Source organism: Leptodactylus fuscus, chromosome 5 (genome assembly GCF_031893055.1).
Source record: "Leptodactylus fuscus isolate aLepFus1 chromosome 5, aLepFus1.hap2, whole genome shotgun sequence".
Lineage (NCBI taxonomy): Eukaryota > Metazoa > Chordata > Amphibia > Anura > Leptodactylidae > Leptodactylus > Leptodactylus fuscus.
This window is the reverse complement of record NC_134269.1, coordinates 104,672,712-104,690,957: the sequence shown is the minus strand read 5'-3', so window position 1 is coordinate 104,690,957 and position 18,246 is coordinate 104,672,712. Positions and strand designations below refer to the sequence as shown.

General features: G+C 41.7%; 1 protein-coding gene across 1 annotated transcript in view; it reads right to left on the bottom strand.

The window, feature by feature from the left end:
* PODXL (podocalyxin like) overlaps positions 1-18,246 on the bottom strand; it is a 52,342-nt gene that overhangs the window by 16,895 nt on the left and 17,201 nt on the right. Inside the window, exons 2-3 of the mRNA XM_075273957.1 lie at positions 5,438-5,947; positions 3,413-3,672 (exon numbers count right to left, since the gene is read on the bottom strand). Coding sequence (XP_075130058.1) covers positions 3,413-3,672; positions 5,438-5,947 — 770 coding nt within the window. The remainder of the gene's footprint in view (positions 1-3,412; positions 3,673-5,437; positions 5,948-18,246) is intronic.

Below are 18,246 nucleotides of genomic sequence, written 5' to 3'. Positions count from 1 at the left end.
CAGAGGCAGCTGCCACAGGGCCCGGGACATTAGGGGCCCTGCGACAGCCGCTACCGCTGCGTTTTTTTTTTCCTTAATAGGCCGTTACTGGCTCTAGTTACTCCAGCTGGTAACACGCCCTATTTACTGGGTAGGGCCAGGATCGGTAAGTGACACCGTGGGCCCCACAAACACTATCAATATACTTTTCAGACCCCCGAGTATAATGATTGGAGGCCTGGGAGAGGTAAGAAACATAAAAAACACTGTTACTTACCTCTCCACGATCCGGGAAGACTTCAGGCCTAGTCGTCTGACGTCTCATGACCCCGGCCTGCGTCCCGGGTCATGTGACGTCTGACGTCATTGAAGATGGACTACAGCAGAAGCCGGAGGACTGCAGCAGAGTTGGGAGATAGGTAACAGTGTTTTTTTTATGTTTTTCTCCCCTGGGTCTCCGATTATTATACTCTGGGGTCTGAAAAGAGCCCAGAGTATAATTGTTTATGGGTGTCCACATTGGGGCATAATACTGTGTGAAGGGACCACTATGGGGGATAATACTGTGTGAAGGGGCCACTATGCGGGATAATACTGTGTGTAGTGGCCACTGAGGGACATAATAGTGTGTACAGGGGCCACTAAGGGACATAATACTGTGTGCAGGGGCCACTAAGGGACATAATACTGTGTGCAGGGGCCACTAAGGGGTATAATATTGTGTGCAGGGGCCACTTTGGGACATAATACAGCGCGCAGGAATGCGTAGGAGGGGGTCAGTCGAGGTCTTTGGCATCGGTCGGGGAAGGGGGGCCCTTTGTCAAAAGTTCACCACGGGGCCACGCCATTCCTAGTTATGCCACTGAGCATGGTATATTACAAGTTACAACAGAGGAAGAACATACAGAACTCTGACTCAAAGTGAACATTTGTAGTTCACTGGATTCAAAAACATCTTTATTTTCATGAAGTATGCTAACACTGTGGCTACTGACAACAGTGTTGCCATGCACATTTTTATTGTTAGTAGTAGTACTTGCACACGTATTTCCTCGTCCACCTCCTTTAGCCTGTCCACTGCCTTTTTACAGTCATTTTAGTGCACACTGCTTAGTGCTTTGGCAACAATTCTGCCACTGTGGGTTTTTTTTTTTTTTTAATGTAGAATGTGAGCCCACATAGAGCTGACAATGTACATTTTTCCCTATCAGTATGTCTTTGGAATATGGGATGGAGATCCATGCAAACATGGGGAGAACATACAAACTCCTTGCAGATGTTTTTTTTTGCCCTTGGTGGGATTTGAGCACCAGGGCCCCAGCGTTGCAAGGCTGCAGTGCTAACCACTGAGCCACCATGTGGCCCCCTCCCCCCTTTTTTTTTTAAACAAAACATATTTCATAAGAAATAGCAAAGCACTAAAAGGGTCATCTGGTCAGTGAGCATTAGACTAGAACTGTTTTTGGATGTGTGACCCCTTAAGGAGGGTGTTATTATTTGTTTATTTTAATTTCATCTCATCTACTTATTATTATTTTTATTTATGATGGTGATCTTATTTTTGGCTGCACCTAAATTGGATCTATATAGGTTAGAGGTTAGTTTTCCCTATTGAACAAGCTGATGGTTATATATCCTTAGCCTGCTGTGGGTTATCAGCCCCTTTACAATGGAGCCCTATGTGAACAGCTAGCTTTTTTTTTCCGCTAGCTTTTTTTTTTTGCTAGTTATTTTTCAGCTAGCAGAAAAAAGAAGCGACATGACCTTTCTTCAGGCGTTTTCCGCCTGAAGAAAGCAATAGAAGTGAATGGGAGGCGCGTTTTTTTGCAAAAATAAGCGTTTTTTTTTAGCCCATTTACTTTATGGGATGTGAAAACAGCCTGGCTTTTTTTGGAAGCAGTTTTTACAAAAAAAAGCTCCAAAAAAAGCTTGGCAATGTCAAAAAAAAGCTTCCTAATTAGGAAGCGATATTTTTCAGGACCAAAATAAGCCAGGAGGTTTTTACGTGTGAACTAGCCCTAAGATTCGGGGTGCAAACTGGTGCAGGGTTTTATAGCGGTTATTGACTTCATTCTTTGTGGCCTTTGGTTTTTGGGCATACACTTGTCTCCGATATGGGTATATTGAGTCCGGCCCTCCCCGTAACACTCAATTTTTCCTAAAGAGAAGCTATAACCTTATTCATTATTTTCTTTATGATGTAGCCTGTTTTATACAACAGCATTTCACAGATTTATTCATCATTTATTTCTCTTTCATCTATTACAATGGTTGCCCTTATCTTTGCTCACACTGAAGATAGCTGTTTTCAACCTGATGATATGTACAGCGTGCCTTTCATGGTTGTGTGACCAGCTCAATTATCTCCCAGAAGTTGTGCTTCTTATGTCCTCTTCCTACATCCTATTCATACATACTTAGGATCTTTGTAGTTTTATAACATCTGCGCACTGGCCCTTTGTTTTGTGACAATGACTGGAACTTTGCACCTTCATATATCTATTTAAGTAATAATTTTTAAATTCTTTCACATTTGACTGACAATTGTGTATTTTTACATCATGTGCTATATATACCTTGTTTGTTACATTCATTCCACTACTTCAAAAAGATCCATTAAGGGGGGGTTCAAATGGAGTAAATTGCCGCGTGATGTGGCACGTCTACGCCACGTGAGCTTTTGCGGGCCATATACGCTCCCATTTATTTCAATGGGAGCAGGGATCTTATACGCGGCGCTATTTTGCGGCCGCAAAATAGCGCCGCGTTTACGATCCACGCTCCCATTGAAATTAATGGGAGCGTGAACGGTCCGCAAAAGCTCACGCGGTGTCTACGTGCCACATCACGCGGCATGTTACTCCGTGTGAACTCACCCTAAGGAATGAAAAGTTGCACTGGGCTAGTAAAAGTCCCTTTGTGTTTTTTGATATTGCAGTGCTATCTTTTTTGTATTTTACTATACAGTCATTGACACTAGTCTGTGAGATCTGCAACCAGCCTTTTTCTTTTGTTTGGTTCTGCTCTATTTCAGTCTGCTCAGCTCCTTTTGCTCTGTACACACTGCCTGCAGGTAGAACTGCCTGTACAATATGACAGGTCTTCTTTAAACAGGTGAGGCTTTTCTGTAACATATATATATATATATATATATATATATATATATATATATATATATATATATATATATATTCGTCAGTGTATTAATGCCGATAAGAAAAACACCCTTAACTTAAATGGCATAACAACATCAATGTAGTCTTTATAAAGGCATGAATTCTATATTGGGACCATATTGCAGTGTGTCACACAATGTAATGGAAAACAAGCCCATGTATGTCATTATTCAGAACCAATGCACTGAAAATAGCAGGACAATGACTATGACACACAGGTTGATGTATATAATAATGAACTCCAAAACAGTATTTACCTCAATTTCAGGATCATGGGGCACAGGTGCAATAGTCTTCAGTATGGTTTTGCTTGGCGAACCGGTGGTAAATTCTGAACTGTGGCCTGCTGTAGTTTGAGACACTGTCCTAAGCGGTGTCTCAGTTGAAGGTGGTTGAGATGCCGCTATGCTGAGGTTTTTTGCATCATCTATTCCACTGGTTTTCTCTGATGTTCTTGGGAGGGGAAAGGACGTAGTAAACTTTGTTTCATTTGTCAAGATGACTGGTTGTGATGTCACTAAATTAAGCCAAAAACACATATCAAGAAGGTTTTTTTAATGTCATTCATCATATTTATTATTTGATGTGAATATAAATATTTATTCTTAGTAATGTTAAAGGAATTATCCTGAGTGTTAAGATTGAAGGCCTATCCTTAGGATAGGTCATGAATATCAGGACCAACTTAGGCAGCAGGGAGGCTAGGTTCACCCCTGCCTGTCATATATGGCCTCCAGTTTCTCCTCCAGAGGCACTGCAGCATTCTTAAAGGGTTTGGCCACTTTCAGACCAATTTTGAGAGACAAATGTCATGGCTTGTATAATAAAAAGTTATACAATTTACCAATATACTTTCTGTATGAATTCCTCACGGTTTTCTAGATCTCTGCTTGTTGTCTTTCATTCTGTTACTTCTAGTGAATAAAAGTCTGACCATGGTCATGTGATTTACGGTCCATGTCATGTGATGAGAACACAGATGCTGCTCGTTATAGTCACAGCACAATAATCAGACAGCTGCCTGATAATCAGCTGTACACCTGTGTGCTCATCACATGACCATGGTCACACTTATCTCCTAGAAGTAACAGAATGAATGACAGCAAGCCGAGATCTAGAAAACCGTGAGGAATTGATACAGAAAGTATATTGGAAAATTGTATATCATTTTATTGTACATTTGTTTGTCAATATTGGTCTGAAAGTTGACAACCCCTTTAAGAGTCCACACCCTCGAAGCAGAAGAGGAAGTCAGATGTGACAAAAGTGGGGATCAGTGAGTAAAACATTGGCCAATACGTTTTTGAATAATCGAATAGGTAGTGGCCCATCTTATGCGGCACCAGGGGAGGTCATTAAAAACAACAAACAGTTATACTCAACTCTCATGGGTCTTTCCCAGCATCCTGTTCAGACCTCTTCCGGCCTGCATCTGAAATCATGTGCCTCGGGTCACCGCCAAGGCCTTGACGTTCAGCGTGACTCATATGACCACTGGGCCCAATGAGATGCCTCAAAAGTGACCCCATGACGTCTTACAAAGACCTGAAGAGGACGTCAGAGTCCACTGATGCTGCAAAGATGCCTATGCAATGTAATCAAAGTTAAGTATAAGTGTTTATTTTTCTCACCTCCCCCAAGCCTCCCTTTATTATAATATAGGGTCTGAGGAGACCCCAGCGCATAATAGTGCTTCTTGGGTATGAACCCCAAAAGTTATGAGTTTGGGCTAAACCAGAAACTGTTGGAAAATTCAGGTCGAATTTAAATTAACATATCACTATGTGGGGGCCAAAAAGGGGGTAATATACTGTGTGAAGGCTAATAAAGGGTCCCCATCATGGAACCAAAGATCGCCGGTTGGGTATTTTTTTTTATTTTTTTTTTGAGGTGGGACACACACACATATTTCTACATGATGCCTAAGAAAGCAGAGAGGCCAGGCTCACACCTTTCATCTGTGACAGACCAGTCAGGTTGTAACTGTATTAAACATTACATGATCAGTGATTATGTGGGGTCTGCATCACATCTATCAAGTCACATCTATAAATAGTAAAAGGTGCAATGAGAATAATATGCTAGGAAATTATGCGAACACACCCCATTCAGACAGGTGGCAAACATTTCAGTTTCTTTTAGGGCTCTAAACATGGGAAAATCACAAATGGGGCAGTTTAGCTTTCCAGTGAAATCAATACTTCCATTTACCTGTGCTCTCTCTCTTTTTCCCATCTTAATTACCATACATATTACAGTAAGTTAAAAAATATATTGCTTACCAACTACATTACTGTCATTGGAAACTACTGTAGTAGCTTTGTCAAGGTTTGTTGGTTGGGTGGATTTATCACCAAGGCTTGTTGCATCTGAAGTATTACTCCTTACTTGACTCGGTTCTGTACTTGTTAAACTAACTGTCTTAGTGTCAGTCTTGACAGTTGTTGCTTGTATGGTGCTTTGTAAAAGACTGGTTATCGTGGTAGGCGGCTTAATAGTTTGTTCAGACTGTGAGGGTGATTCAGCTTTTGGAGTCGGGGTTGGTGATGTTGCTGCTGTCATAGCTTTTGTAATAGCGCCAGAAGTTGGAACTGTTAGCTTTGGTTGGTTCGCCGTAACAGTAGGGACACTGTCCACAACTGTTGTCGCTTGGTTTGCTGTAGTTGCTGGAATTGGAGTTGTAGCTATTGTTCTAGCTACTGTTGTAGCTCTTGTTGTGGCTACTGTTGTTGTAGCTGCTGCTGTTGTAGCTGCTATTGCTGTATCTGCAACCGTTCCATCTGCACTAAATCCTGGAAAAGAGAATCAATATTAAATCAAACATTATGAATCACATTTTCTTGTGATCTGATCTGAATAATTTGAAAACTTTAGATCCAATAAAGAGGTGAAGATGCCTTGCTCTAGTAAAGAAAGCAGATAACCTTTCCTGTGGCCTTTAGCGAAGTTCTACATCTGCATGATCAATCTCTAAATGGTATCTTAGCAGTATCATCTTATAGAAACATAGAGAAAGTGGTAAGAAAGGAGATGGGTTGTTTGCATTATATCACTATATAAAACTTTGTTTCCTCTAATGTTTTTATTGTGCTTTGAACAGTCAGGCCTCTTTCTCAAAAATGGAAGCCACTATGGAGCGTGCTGTTCGGATTGGCTGATCCGAACAGTACTCGCTCATCTCTAACTAGCAACTAGTAACTGCAGTCATCATTTGCACAAATAACTACATGAATCAACATAGAACAAATCAGAAGCTTTTTATATTTCTTAAAGCTTCTTGCTGCCCATTTGGAGTCACTTGTTTAAGCCACATCTATAAATAGTAAAAGGGGAAATGAGAATAATACGCTAGGAAATTATGCGAACACACCCCATTCAGACAGGCAGGCAGACATACATTCATGCACAATGCTGGCAAACATTTCAGTTTCTTTTAGGGCTCTAAACATGGGAAAATCACAAATGGGGCAGTTGAGCTTTCCCGTGAAATCAATACTGGCAAAAAAAAACTTTGACTGTAAAGAGGATATTGATAACTGCATAAAACAATTGAGATCATGAAAACATTTAAGAAATACTTTGGTCATGGCAGCATCTTCTTCTGTTAGCTTCTTGCGCATGTGTGGTATGCGCTCTTTGTTTCTGCCAGCGACTGTACAATAAAAGCTTTATTGCGCAGGCACCAGAAGCAGAGGAAGTGCCAGAAGAATAAAGATGGGTAAGTATGTAAGGAACGAGACAGAGGAGTTTGGGTGATGCTTCGTTTCCTGAATATATATTTACCATGTATACAGGTAAATACAGATTTTTTAAAAAATTAAAATCAATTAGAAATTAGGCAGGGGAAGGGGGTTTAGTTTAGGGACTGATTTTCTATTTATCCTGGGTAACCCCTTTAAGTGAAATAAGGTCAGTGCTATAGTCAGCGTTGAAGAAATTACCAGTAAAATGTTTTTATTAGTCACTGTAAAAGCAAACTTCTCTCTCTGTATTCAGGTCTGAATATGCAAAACAAAGACATGTCAATGTTACATCTCAACAGACTAGAGAGATACCGTCAACCTGTAATGCTCTACTATAAAGACAACTGACACTTGTTGAATGGATCTGTCCTTATCATCCCAGCACACATTTGCCCACTGCTCTGCGAAGATTCAGCTATGTCAATATGGCGTATGTTCGTACAGAACATGTTATAGTTGCTTATTCTTAACAGCAAAACCTCTAAAAAAAAATCTACTCAAACTTCATTGGTGAGGAGGAAGATACACAATCTCTAAGAATGTACTTACATTGGAAAAATAGATGTGTATTTTTGCTGTGGAGTCTGCAGCAGAACCTTAGTGTGAGCCTCCAGAACTGCTGAATATCGACCAGTAAAATATGGAAGAGTGCTTCTTTCTTCAGCATATTTTAACTGTTACTGAAGCTTCACAATACCAGCTCTTAAAATGCACAAAAATCCTTGTTGGATTAAGGCCCCATGCAGCATTGCGTTTTTCCCCCCACAGTATGATTCATAAAAAAATCTGCAATGGGAACGGTTTAATGAACATCTTCCCTGCTGACTTGAGCAGAAATCTACATATCCATGGCTGAACATGTCCTTCATGTCCCCAACAGTGTTGAGAAATGAGGACTATATCCCAGGGGGTCTGCCTGCATCACCAGGGTGTTAAGGGTCAGGGGACTGAGGAAGGGAACATTGCCACTCCTGTCCCTCTCCAATGCCTTTATTCACACTTGAAGGGGTGGTGCAGGACTTCATAAAAATGACTATGGACGACATCAACATCAAGTTCGTTGGTTACATGGTCACTCTGCAGCTCAGTCCCTTTAATTTTAATGCAGAAGTGACATTGCTATATAGCCAAAGGACATGGGGTCACTCCCTGAAAAGAAGAAATTAGCCATGTTTTTCAAAGTCCAGCACAACTCCTTTAAAGAGGACCTTTCATCAGATTGGGCACAGGCAGTTCTATATACTGCTGGAAAGCTGACAGTGCGCTGAATTCAGCACACTGTCGGCTTTCCCGATCTGTGCCCCGGGTAAAGCGCTATCGGTCCTGGTACCGTAGCGCATTACAGTCAGAAGGGCATTTCTGGCACTTAGCCAGGGACTCCCTTCTGCCCAGCAGCGCCTATCGCGCTGTATTGTGGAGCAGGGTGGAACTCCCCCCTCCCTCTACTGCTAATAGTCATCTATGGACGAGCTGTGTGAGCAGAGGGAGGGTGCTCCCCGCTCCACAGTACAGCGCGATAGGCGCTGCTGGGTAGAAGGGCGTCCCTGGCTAAGTGTCAGAAACGCCCTTCTGACTGTAAAGCGTTACGGTACTGGGATGGATAGCGCTTTACCTGGGGCACAGATCGGGAACGCCGACAGTGCACTGAATTCAGCGCACTGTCACCTTTCCAGCAGTATATAGAACTGCCTGTGCCCAATCTGATGAAAGGTCCTCTTTAACCCCTTCCCGACATGCGCCGTAATAGTACGGCGCGTGTCGGGTCTGTAACTATGGCGACCGCCCGGGAGCCGGGCGGCCGTCATAGCCGCCGGGTGTCTACTGCTTTAAGCAGTAGACAACCGTCTCTCATGCCTCCGATCGGTCCCCGGACCGATCGGAGGCATTAACCCCTCCGGCGCTGCTGTCAAAGGCGCCGGAGGCGCCATTTTCCCGGCGGCGCATGGGCGCCGCCATTTTGGCAAGGATCGCCGGCTCCTGGAGCATGCTCCAGGGCCGACGTCATGTTGCAGTGACAGCCGGGAGCCTTGTTTAAGGCTCCCAGCCGGTCTGCAAATTCTCTCTTTTGCAGGCTGGTGTATACAGCCTGCAAAAGAGATGATGCTTTTTTTGCAATGCATTGCAATGCATTAGCATTGTAATGCATTGCATTAGTGATCGGACCCCCTGGGGTTCAACACCCCTAGGGGGTCTAATAAATGCAAAAAAAAATTTAAAAAAAAAGTAAAAAAAAATATAAAAAAATATAAAAAGTATTAAAAGTTCAAATCACCCCCCTTTCCCTAGAACAAATATAAAAGTAGTTAAAAACTGTGAAACATATACATGTTAGGTATCCCCGCGTCCGAAATCGCCCGCTCTACAAATCTATAAAAATATTTTTCCTGTTCGGTAAACGCCGTAGCAGGAAAAATAGTCAAAAGTGCCAAACCGCCGTTTTTTCACTGTTTTAATTCTGATAAAAATTTGAATAAAAAGTGATCAAAGCAATAACATTTCCCGAAAATGGTACAACTAAAAAGTACACCCGGTCACGCAAAAAAAGACGCCCTATACATCCCCGTACACCTATGTATAAAAAGTTACGGCGACTTTTAGAAAAAAAAATTTTTAACACCGTTTTGGAATTTTTTTTAGGGGTCAAAATGTAAATAAAACCATATAAATTTGGTATCCCTGGAACCGTACCGAAACACAGAATACAGGGGACATGTCATTTTGGCTGCACAGTGAACGCCGTAAAACCAAAGCCCGTAAGAAAGTCGCAGAAATGCATTGTTTCTTCAAATCCACCCCATTCTGAATTTTTTTCCTGCTTCCCAGTACATTATATAGAATAATTAATGGTGGCATCATGAAGAAAAAATTGTCCCGCAAAAATTAAGACCTCATATGACTCTGGGAGCGGAGAAATAAAAAAGTTATGGGGTTTAGAAGGAGGGGAGTCAAAAACGAAAAACGAAAATCAAAAAATGCCATCGGTGGGAAGGGGTTAAACACCAAGAACACTCCGAAATATTGTTACATGGAAGACAAGTAGCAGGTAGGGCTCAAACAGGATTTGGTTACAAAAGCTAACAAGACCAGGAAAGACCATCTTGGGCCTATTCCCTCCTGCACCTTCTCCACACTGCTAGCCCTGAGATTTAGCTCATGCACTAGATTTCTATTTTCCTGATCCTGATACCAGCTTGTACAGTGTAGTTTTATTTTCAAGTCTATAGAGCCGAAACGTACTCATATTTCTTGCTTGCTTAAAGTATAAGGCTGGATTCACATCAGCGTTGGACTCCGCTGCAGACTGCACCTAAAATTAGCAGAGGAGGACTTTTCTCTCCACTGATTTCAGTATAAAACCAGACAGATATCCAGCAGACTACATTACAGTCTATGGGGTCTGTGGGTTTCCATGGGTAACCGCTTAAGGGTCTCTGTCTTCACTGCAGTATGTCAACATTCACAGCCAAATCACTTTATTGTTATTTTGCTGCTACAGTCCTAGATTTGTTGGTGTACTAGGCCGGGGCCCAATGGGTTGAAAAATGTTGTGATTTGCCCTTGGCGGAAACACCGTGGGAAAAATTGCAGCTTTTGACAGTAAACGCAAAGTGGATTGGATTCTAGCTAATTCCATGCCCACTTTGCGGTAACAACCGCAGTGCAGACCTGTCGCGATTTCCAAAAATGTTTTTACAGTTTTACAAATCGCAGCATGTCAATTATACCTTCAGAAACGCCAGCAGTTTCCCCATAGATATAATTGTAACAGAAAGTCCACGGAGGAAAACTCTGTGAACTTTCTGTCTAAAGTACTACGGGAAAAACCACGATGCATTGCCGCTGTGGTTTTTCCTGCAGCACTTTATTGCTGTGGGACGTCTCATGGGGCCTTAGCTTTAAAGAGGTTTTCCCATCTTAGCACTCAGCACTATTGTATTCATCGGATATGTAATAATTTGAGATCGGTGGTCACTGATCAGGAGAACAGGAGAGTTTTGTCTCTGTTTTGAATAGAGCATTGGTCAGGCAGTATGTGCAAAGATCTAGTTATCTGTAGAGGAGTGCAAGAGATAAAGTACAGCACTATGTTATTCCAGGCACTCCCACTGAAATTAAAATGAGCAATGCACATTCTGAACAGAGGGACAAAGCTCCCCTGATCTCCTTCACAATGGGTGGACCTCTACCAATCTGCAAGTTATCCCCTATCCTATGGATAAGGGATAACTTGCTAAGATGGAAAAGCATCTTTAAGTCAAGAAAATGCTTTCACCATATATGTAAGTGTGATAATGCATTGTACAGATCACTTTAAAAGCAAGTTTCATTTTAGAAAGTTCCATAATTCCCACCCATTTTCTCTAAGTGAGGAAATCCGCATCCTTCTTAAGAGACTGGCAAAAACCCAGGTCTCAAGAAAAATGTATTGTGACTGAGACTCCAAATATTTATACAAGCCATTCACAGGTTCAATGTTGATGGTTTCACTACCTTCATGTCCTCTGGGTCAACAATTTAAAAACATTTTTTTTTTAAACTTGACGTGCTATTGTTCACTCCTGCAGAATTTTTTCCTTATGTAAAAATAAAGGAAAATAGACTAACAGGAAAATTCTGTTCTAGAAATTTGAAAAGAAAACTGGACTGTTCCTAGAAGTGGCCAAAAATTTGCCTGAACTTGGAGAGTTTTTGGCATTTCCTGCCATATCTCAGCTCCCATGCCTGATCACTGCATTTTTAGACAATGGGCGGAATGGAATCCTGGTAGATTTACTGTAACTCACGCTAGAAAATTGTTGGGAGTTATGTCACAAATCTTTGTGAGTTCCAGACTGGCATAGATTTGAGATCCTACCTAAATACAGAAGAGTTATTAATAGGCTGGAGTCTCTTAGCATTTCTGGTGCAACCAGCACCTGATAGGGAATCAATTAAACAGGACCTTTCATGTCCTCATCAATGTGCAGTATTATATACTGCTAGAAAGCTGACAGTGCGGTATGTGCTCCGGTTCTGGAGATTATTATCGGCATCAATATCTCCCCACTGTCAGAAAGGTGGGCTTTACAGGCTAGTTTCATCCCTGGGCTGTGAGGAATGCCCCCCACCACCACTATACTTTTCCATGGCCTTGTACTGTCAGAGGGGGGCATTAATTACATCTTAGCGGTATATATAAGAATTTATGTTGATTTTATTTTTCATTTTCTAGGTCACTATATTTATTTGAAAGTACAATATTCTGTAGTGTCCACTCTGTCCACTAAAGTCTTATAGCTTACACTTGCTGTAGAGAGCAGGCATGTCAAACTCAGGGTACCCTGAGGGCCACATGAGTAACAAGAGGTTGTTGCGAGGGCCGCACACAGCAGCTAATGGCTAGGGCCTAGGAGACTGATCACTAATACCATGCATCGCAAAAATACGGCATTTCTATTGCAGACTACATAGAGTAGCCTACAATAGAAAGTATAGAATGACAGGCTGGAGCCTCACAAGGCTCCCGGCTGCCATAAAAATGCATGCAGGCCCCGAATCTTGCTCCGGGTGCCTGCGATTGCCGGTAAAATGGCACCTCAGATAAAGCTGGCACACACCATTATTATGTTGGAGTGCTGGGGAGGGGGGGCTGGGGGAGGGGGGCTTCTGGATGTCTGGCCCTTCCTTGGGCCTGAGGACTGTTTTTTCCCACCCACTTGCAATTCTTGCACTTGGGGGTTAATAGGAGCACTACAGACTGTAATGTTGGGGTTAAATACTTGAAAAATCACAATTTCTTCTGCAGAAGCTTACCTGCTTCTGCTCTTCAGCCTGCGCAGCGGTCTTGTGAGACCACGTAGGACGCAGGCACACGTCGGGTGCGGGCCTGATTACGTGGCCACGTTTAGAGTTTAAAGTTTAGAGACAAAGTTTGAGACTTTTGTGTGGGCCGCAGATATGCCTGTAAAGGGCCGTTTTGACATGCCTGGTAGAGAGTTTCATCTCAGCAGTGACCTTGTTCACACCTCAAACAAAAGATAGACAGGATCACAATAGAAATTCACACTTCTACAGATAACACCCATAGTGACCAAACATTACATTCACTACTGACAATAAATGATGTCACATCTTATCTATGACCCTCACAGCACATAACATGCCTAGAAAACTCGCCCATAGATCTCAATGAGTCTGCTATACTGGAAAGCATATCACTAAAGGCTGTTAACACAGCAGAGGAGCAGGTAAAATTGTGGCCCTCACAATCATATATACAAAACAGAATAAAAAAATTCTACACAAATAAAAAAAAAAAATATTGAAAAAAGTTATATATTTCACTATCCGCTTTAAAAAAAATTAAATAAAAATTCCCAATACATTTCTGTTAAGGCTGAGGCCTCACATTGCAGAAAAGCAGCTTTTTTAGTTGCAGATTTTGTTGCGGTTTTTTGAGCCACAGTCAGGAGTGGATTGAAACGCGGCACGTTACACCGTGTGAACGAGCCCTAAAGGGTCGGATTTGGATAACAACTGGACCAAAGGAAGAAACACAGAAAGACCAAGGAACAATTAAGAAGTGAATACACACAAATTAAAGGGTTGATTGTGGTGTACTATCCTTCCAAATTTGCTGACATGTCAGTAGGCCTACCAGAATCTGGTTCATTGTGAGTCATTTAACCAACTGTGTGGATGTGTCCAGTCTGTGATAAAACGGCACTGATGGCACATGGATGGCATCCATATGCCGCTTGTGTTACCAAAGACCCATTCACTTCATCTAGTGAGCCTGACACACAAAATGGAAAAGGTATAGGACCCGTCCTGAGTTTTGCTTCTTTCTAACTGCCTCATACACACATAGAAGTAAATAAGTCAGTTTGCTAGCCATGAAAAACACAGCTAGCACACTGACAAAGCTCCATGGTCATGTGCATAGAGTCATATAGTATGCAGTGAGTGGGATATATGGGAGGAAGGTAGAGTGGGTGAGATCAGGTGAGAGGGAGCTATTGTGGAAGTTACAGAGCAGGAAGATGCATCATGTAAACAAGTGCAGAAGATGCCAGGAGCTCCCAGAGAACTCCAGAAATCACTCAAAACACAGCTAAAGGTATTTGGGTGCATTTTTTTAATCCATTAATAGCACTAATAGACCTTTATAAAAAACAAAAACATTTTTTGCTTGGAATACCCCTTGTTTGCATTTTTGTCACCTTTTCTTGTATATATAACACTAAACCCTTTGGGTATTAAATTGTTAAATTTAAGGTTACTTGGTGTTGCTCTATGAGCTTGAGGTGTGTTTGTGTCTGGCTGTTGGAGAGACGCCTATGTATACCGTGTTTCCCCGAAAATAAGTCATCCCCCGAAAGTAAGGCATAGATGAGGTTTTGTTGAATTGCCTAGTATAAGGCATCCCCGAAAATAAGACATCCCCCCCAAAAAAAATTGCAGACAGCTGAACACTGTGCACGATGTTCCGTGTGCACAGGAAAGCCAGCTGCTGCCTCTGCTTTGATACCGTACGTTGTATCCACTGTTCCTGCTGCTGTAGGATGAGCTGGGAGATGCCCGCTGTGCATACACTACAGTATGCATCATATGCTGCGGAGAGTCCACTCTCCCAGCTCATCCTACAGCAGCAGGAAAAGTGGATACAACAGCAGTGGTATCACAGCAGAGGCAGCAGCTGGCTTTCCTGTGCACACAGAGCAGAGCGTTCAGCCGGCTGCAATGCCCACAAAGTGAGGCTCTCCAGCGCAACCGCTGGAATCCTCGCTAAGCCCCGCCCACCACTTCTGCCGCCACGACCAACAGCAACACCAGCGCTGCTACCAAGATGGGGAAGGTAAGTAGCATACCTCCCCCCCCCCTCCTGAACTACCTACAACTGGCAGTCATGCCGGCGCTCCGCTAAGGAAGTTCTGGCATGACTGCCGGTTGTCAGACACTCCATAAGACTTCCCCCAAAAAATAGACAGGTCATATATTTTGGACGAGAATTTAATATAAGACACTGTCTTATTTTTGGAGAAACATGGTGTTAGCATGATTTCTAGTGAGCCGTCAAATCAGTGGTGGCAGCATGTATTTGGGGTGTGTAGACTGTGTTGGGGTGCGATTTACATTCAATTTGTAGTCTCAGTGAAGGGTGAGTGCAAGTTTGAATGAGTGGAGTAAGGGCCCGTGCACATGGAGTAAACGCGTGCTCATTTTTGCATAATACACGTGTAAAGAATACATGTGTAAAAATCAGACTCCCATTGACTTCAATGACATTTTTTACGTGTAAAAATGTGTTTTTTGCGCGTTTTTTACATGTGTAAAAATGTCATTGGAGTCCATGGGAGTCTGATTTTTACACGTGTATTCTTTACACGTGTATTATGCAAAAATGAGCACGCGTTTACTCTGTGTGCATGGGCCCTAAGTTGACCCCTGACAGCCACACCCGCATCATGTGCTAGGATGGCCGGTATGTGACTATGCAGTATGTAGATTTCTTTTCCATTGATATATAGGTAACTATAGTGACACAGTCAGATACTTCTCCAGTGACTAACCTAATGATTGATACATTTTGTGTCTGCCAAAAAAGACAATTGCGGTCCCTGTGAATGAGAGTACATCATTTCCTTCTGTAGTCTAAAAAAACATGGGAAATCATGATTAATATGTTACATATTTTTATTTTCTGTAGACTTATTAAATATCTGTGTAGGGAAAATGTGAAGAAATAGGTAACTATATTCTATGTTATATGGAATTATAGTCCATGAAATATTTACTTAGTAAGGATGTTTTATGACAAATAGAGAATTGTCTTGTGCAGACACCTGCATTGTATTTAATGTTAATTCAAAAATGAAAACCACTTTTAGGCTAAGGCCCCACGTAGGAAGCTGGAGCCAAAAAAGTCTGCAGAAAAGACTGTGGCATAAATGCATCATGCTAGCTGAAAAAGGAACCCAGTGAAGTCAATGGGAGGCTTTTTTTTCAGCACTGAATCTGACGCGGATTCCACACCAAATTCAGCGCCATTTTCCTCCGTGTGAAAGCACCCTAAAGGTAAGGACATGTTGAAATCCAACATGCCCAATTCTTCTAGACATCCCCTGACATCTGCAGGTGGGAGAGAACTGGAACAGCCATACACATGAGCCTGACAGGTCTGGCCAACGTTCATCTATGTTATCTCACCGTGAGACTGCAGAACTGCAGTCTTTTGTTTTTACTATCCTTGTATATACTGTGATATCTTATCTATTATACTGGTTTTCCTCTTCTAAACAAGCTAAGCTTAACTCTTCTGGTTTCTAATGAGCTTTGAGATGATTCTGTCTTGCCCCTTTATGCAACACACACACACACACACAACTTTATAAATCCTCAAGGAGTAAAATTCCCTTTCTGAGAAATGGTACTAGTCACTAAATCCTTCTATTCTCCATATGACTCACATTTAAGCTAGCTCTGAGCCACTGTGGCTTTTGCTAACAGAGCTGTAGCAGAAAATGACAACCTCTTTGATAAACAAGTAGAATAAAAATGATTCAAGTTGTTTTTTACTTTTACTATGAGATTAGTATTATCTTTCTTAGTTTATAGAGGATGGTGACCATTATATCACACTGTCCTGACTGATGCTGATGTGTAAACTATGCGACTGTGCTTTTCATATCAGCGTTATCATTTTATATTATTCTGGTCATATACTAAAAGTGTTAAGCTCAACTCAAAGGCAAATGATACAGAAAAAAATGCAATGCGTTTTTGCTGTATTTCTTTTATGTATTGTTTTTTATAGCTGTATTTCACTTCTTGGGACCTTAGCCTTAAGGCTGGACCCCACGTGGAGTAAGTGCTGTGGAGAAAAAAAACACTGTGGAAACGCAGCACTTTTTGTTTTTTGCAGCGGCCTTCCACGTGGGGCCTTATCCTAAAGACGTTATCCAAGAAGTTACCCTGAGCATGGAGCAATAATTTTAGATTGTTGTGGTCTATCACCCATTTACCACACTCAACAGCTGTTTTTAGTGTTGTGTGTGGACCTGGAAGTAGATGGCCATTTTTAGCACAGTATATGAAGTCAGAAGTAGCTGGCCCTCTGTTTTCAGCTCCTTATGCCATGCTAAAAATAGCTTACTAGTGAGGACCCCAACTGATCATAAATCAATGATCTACCATATGAATAGGTCATTAATTGTGGGTCCTGGATAACCCCTTGTAAGTGAAGTATAAATATACAACACTTTATCTATGCCCTATTGTTTCAGAGGAAAAGGTTATACTTCCATGCAGATTGTCAGTGATGTCAGGACTGAAACATCTATATGTGAATTATACTAATGGGAAGCTGGGTGTGTATTATCTGAACGGATATTGTTTCACTAAAAAAGGTAACATGTCCCATAGAAATGAACTCCCTGAAGTCACCAAACTGCTTCCTGACTCAGAGAGCAGAAAGGAAGGGAATTCCACAGGGCCTCAGCAGAACAAAAGCTAGTAAAAATGTTAGGCTTATCAACTGAACTCTTCAGACAGATGAATCTGATAAATGAATGTTTAAAGATTGTTAAAGTGAAAGGACAAAATAACATCTGAACAACCTGGGAACAGGTCGTATATTTCATGCAAGCTATAGACACAAACGAATATATACATTTAAACACAACAGCTAGTACTATGGGTATGGCGAACATCAAAAACAGGATCAGACCCTGAACCAGACATTCTCTTCATCAGTACTGACAAATATGTGGATCTGAACTTCTGAACCATCCCTGGCATGTGGGATTGACAAGTACAAAGAGCTGGTGAACAGACTTTAAAGTTTTAGATGTTTATACCTATAGAATCTGTGCGGTATCTGTACATAGATAATGTGTGAAATAGCAGACATTATAGCAGAAATAATAATAATGCCACTTCTGCCTGTTTCCAATCATTTTTATGGGAATCACAGAAAGGTTTGCTCATATCCTTATCCTTATCCTGAGTCTGGCAGTCCATACATGAACAGGCTGACTATCCAAGCTCAATAATGCAGACACTCACATAAATGAGTGACAGTACGTAATCTTGTACCAAACAAATTTTTATTTATTTTTTGTATTGTAGATTGTGAGCCCCATATAGGACTTACCATGTACATTTTTCCCTATCAGTATGTCTTTGGAGTATGGGAGGAAATCCACACAAACACCGGGAGAACATATAAGCTCCTTGCAGATGTCCTGGGTGGGATTCAAACTCAGTACTCCAGAGCTGCAAGGCTGCAGTGCTAACCACTGAGCCGCCATGTTGCCCCCCAAGCAAAGTGTTTTATTGTTAAATTATTAATTAAAAATGACCTCATC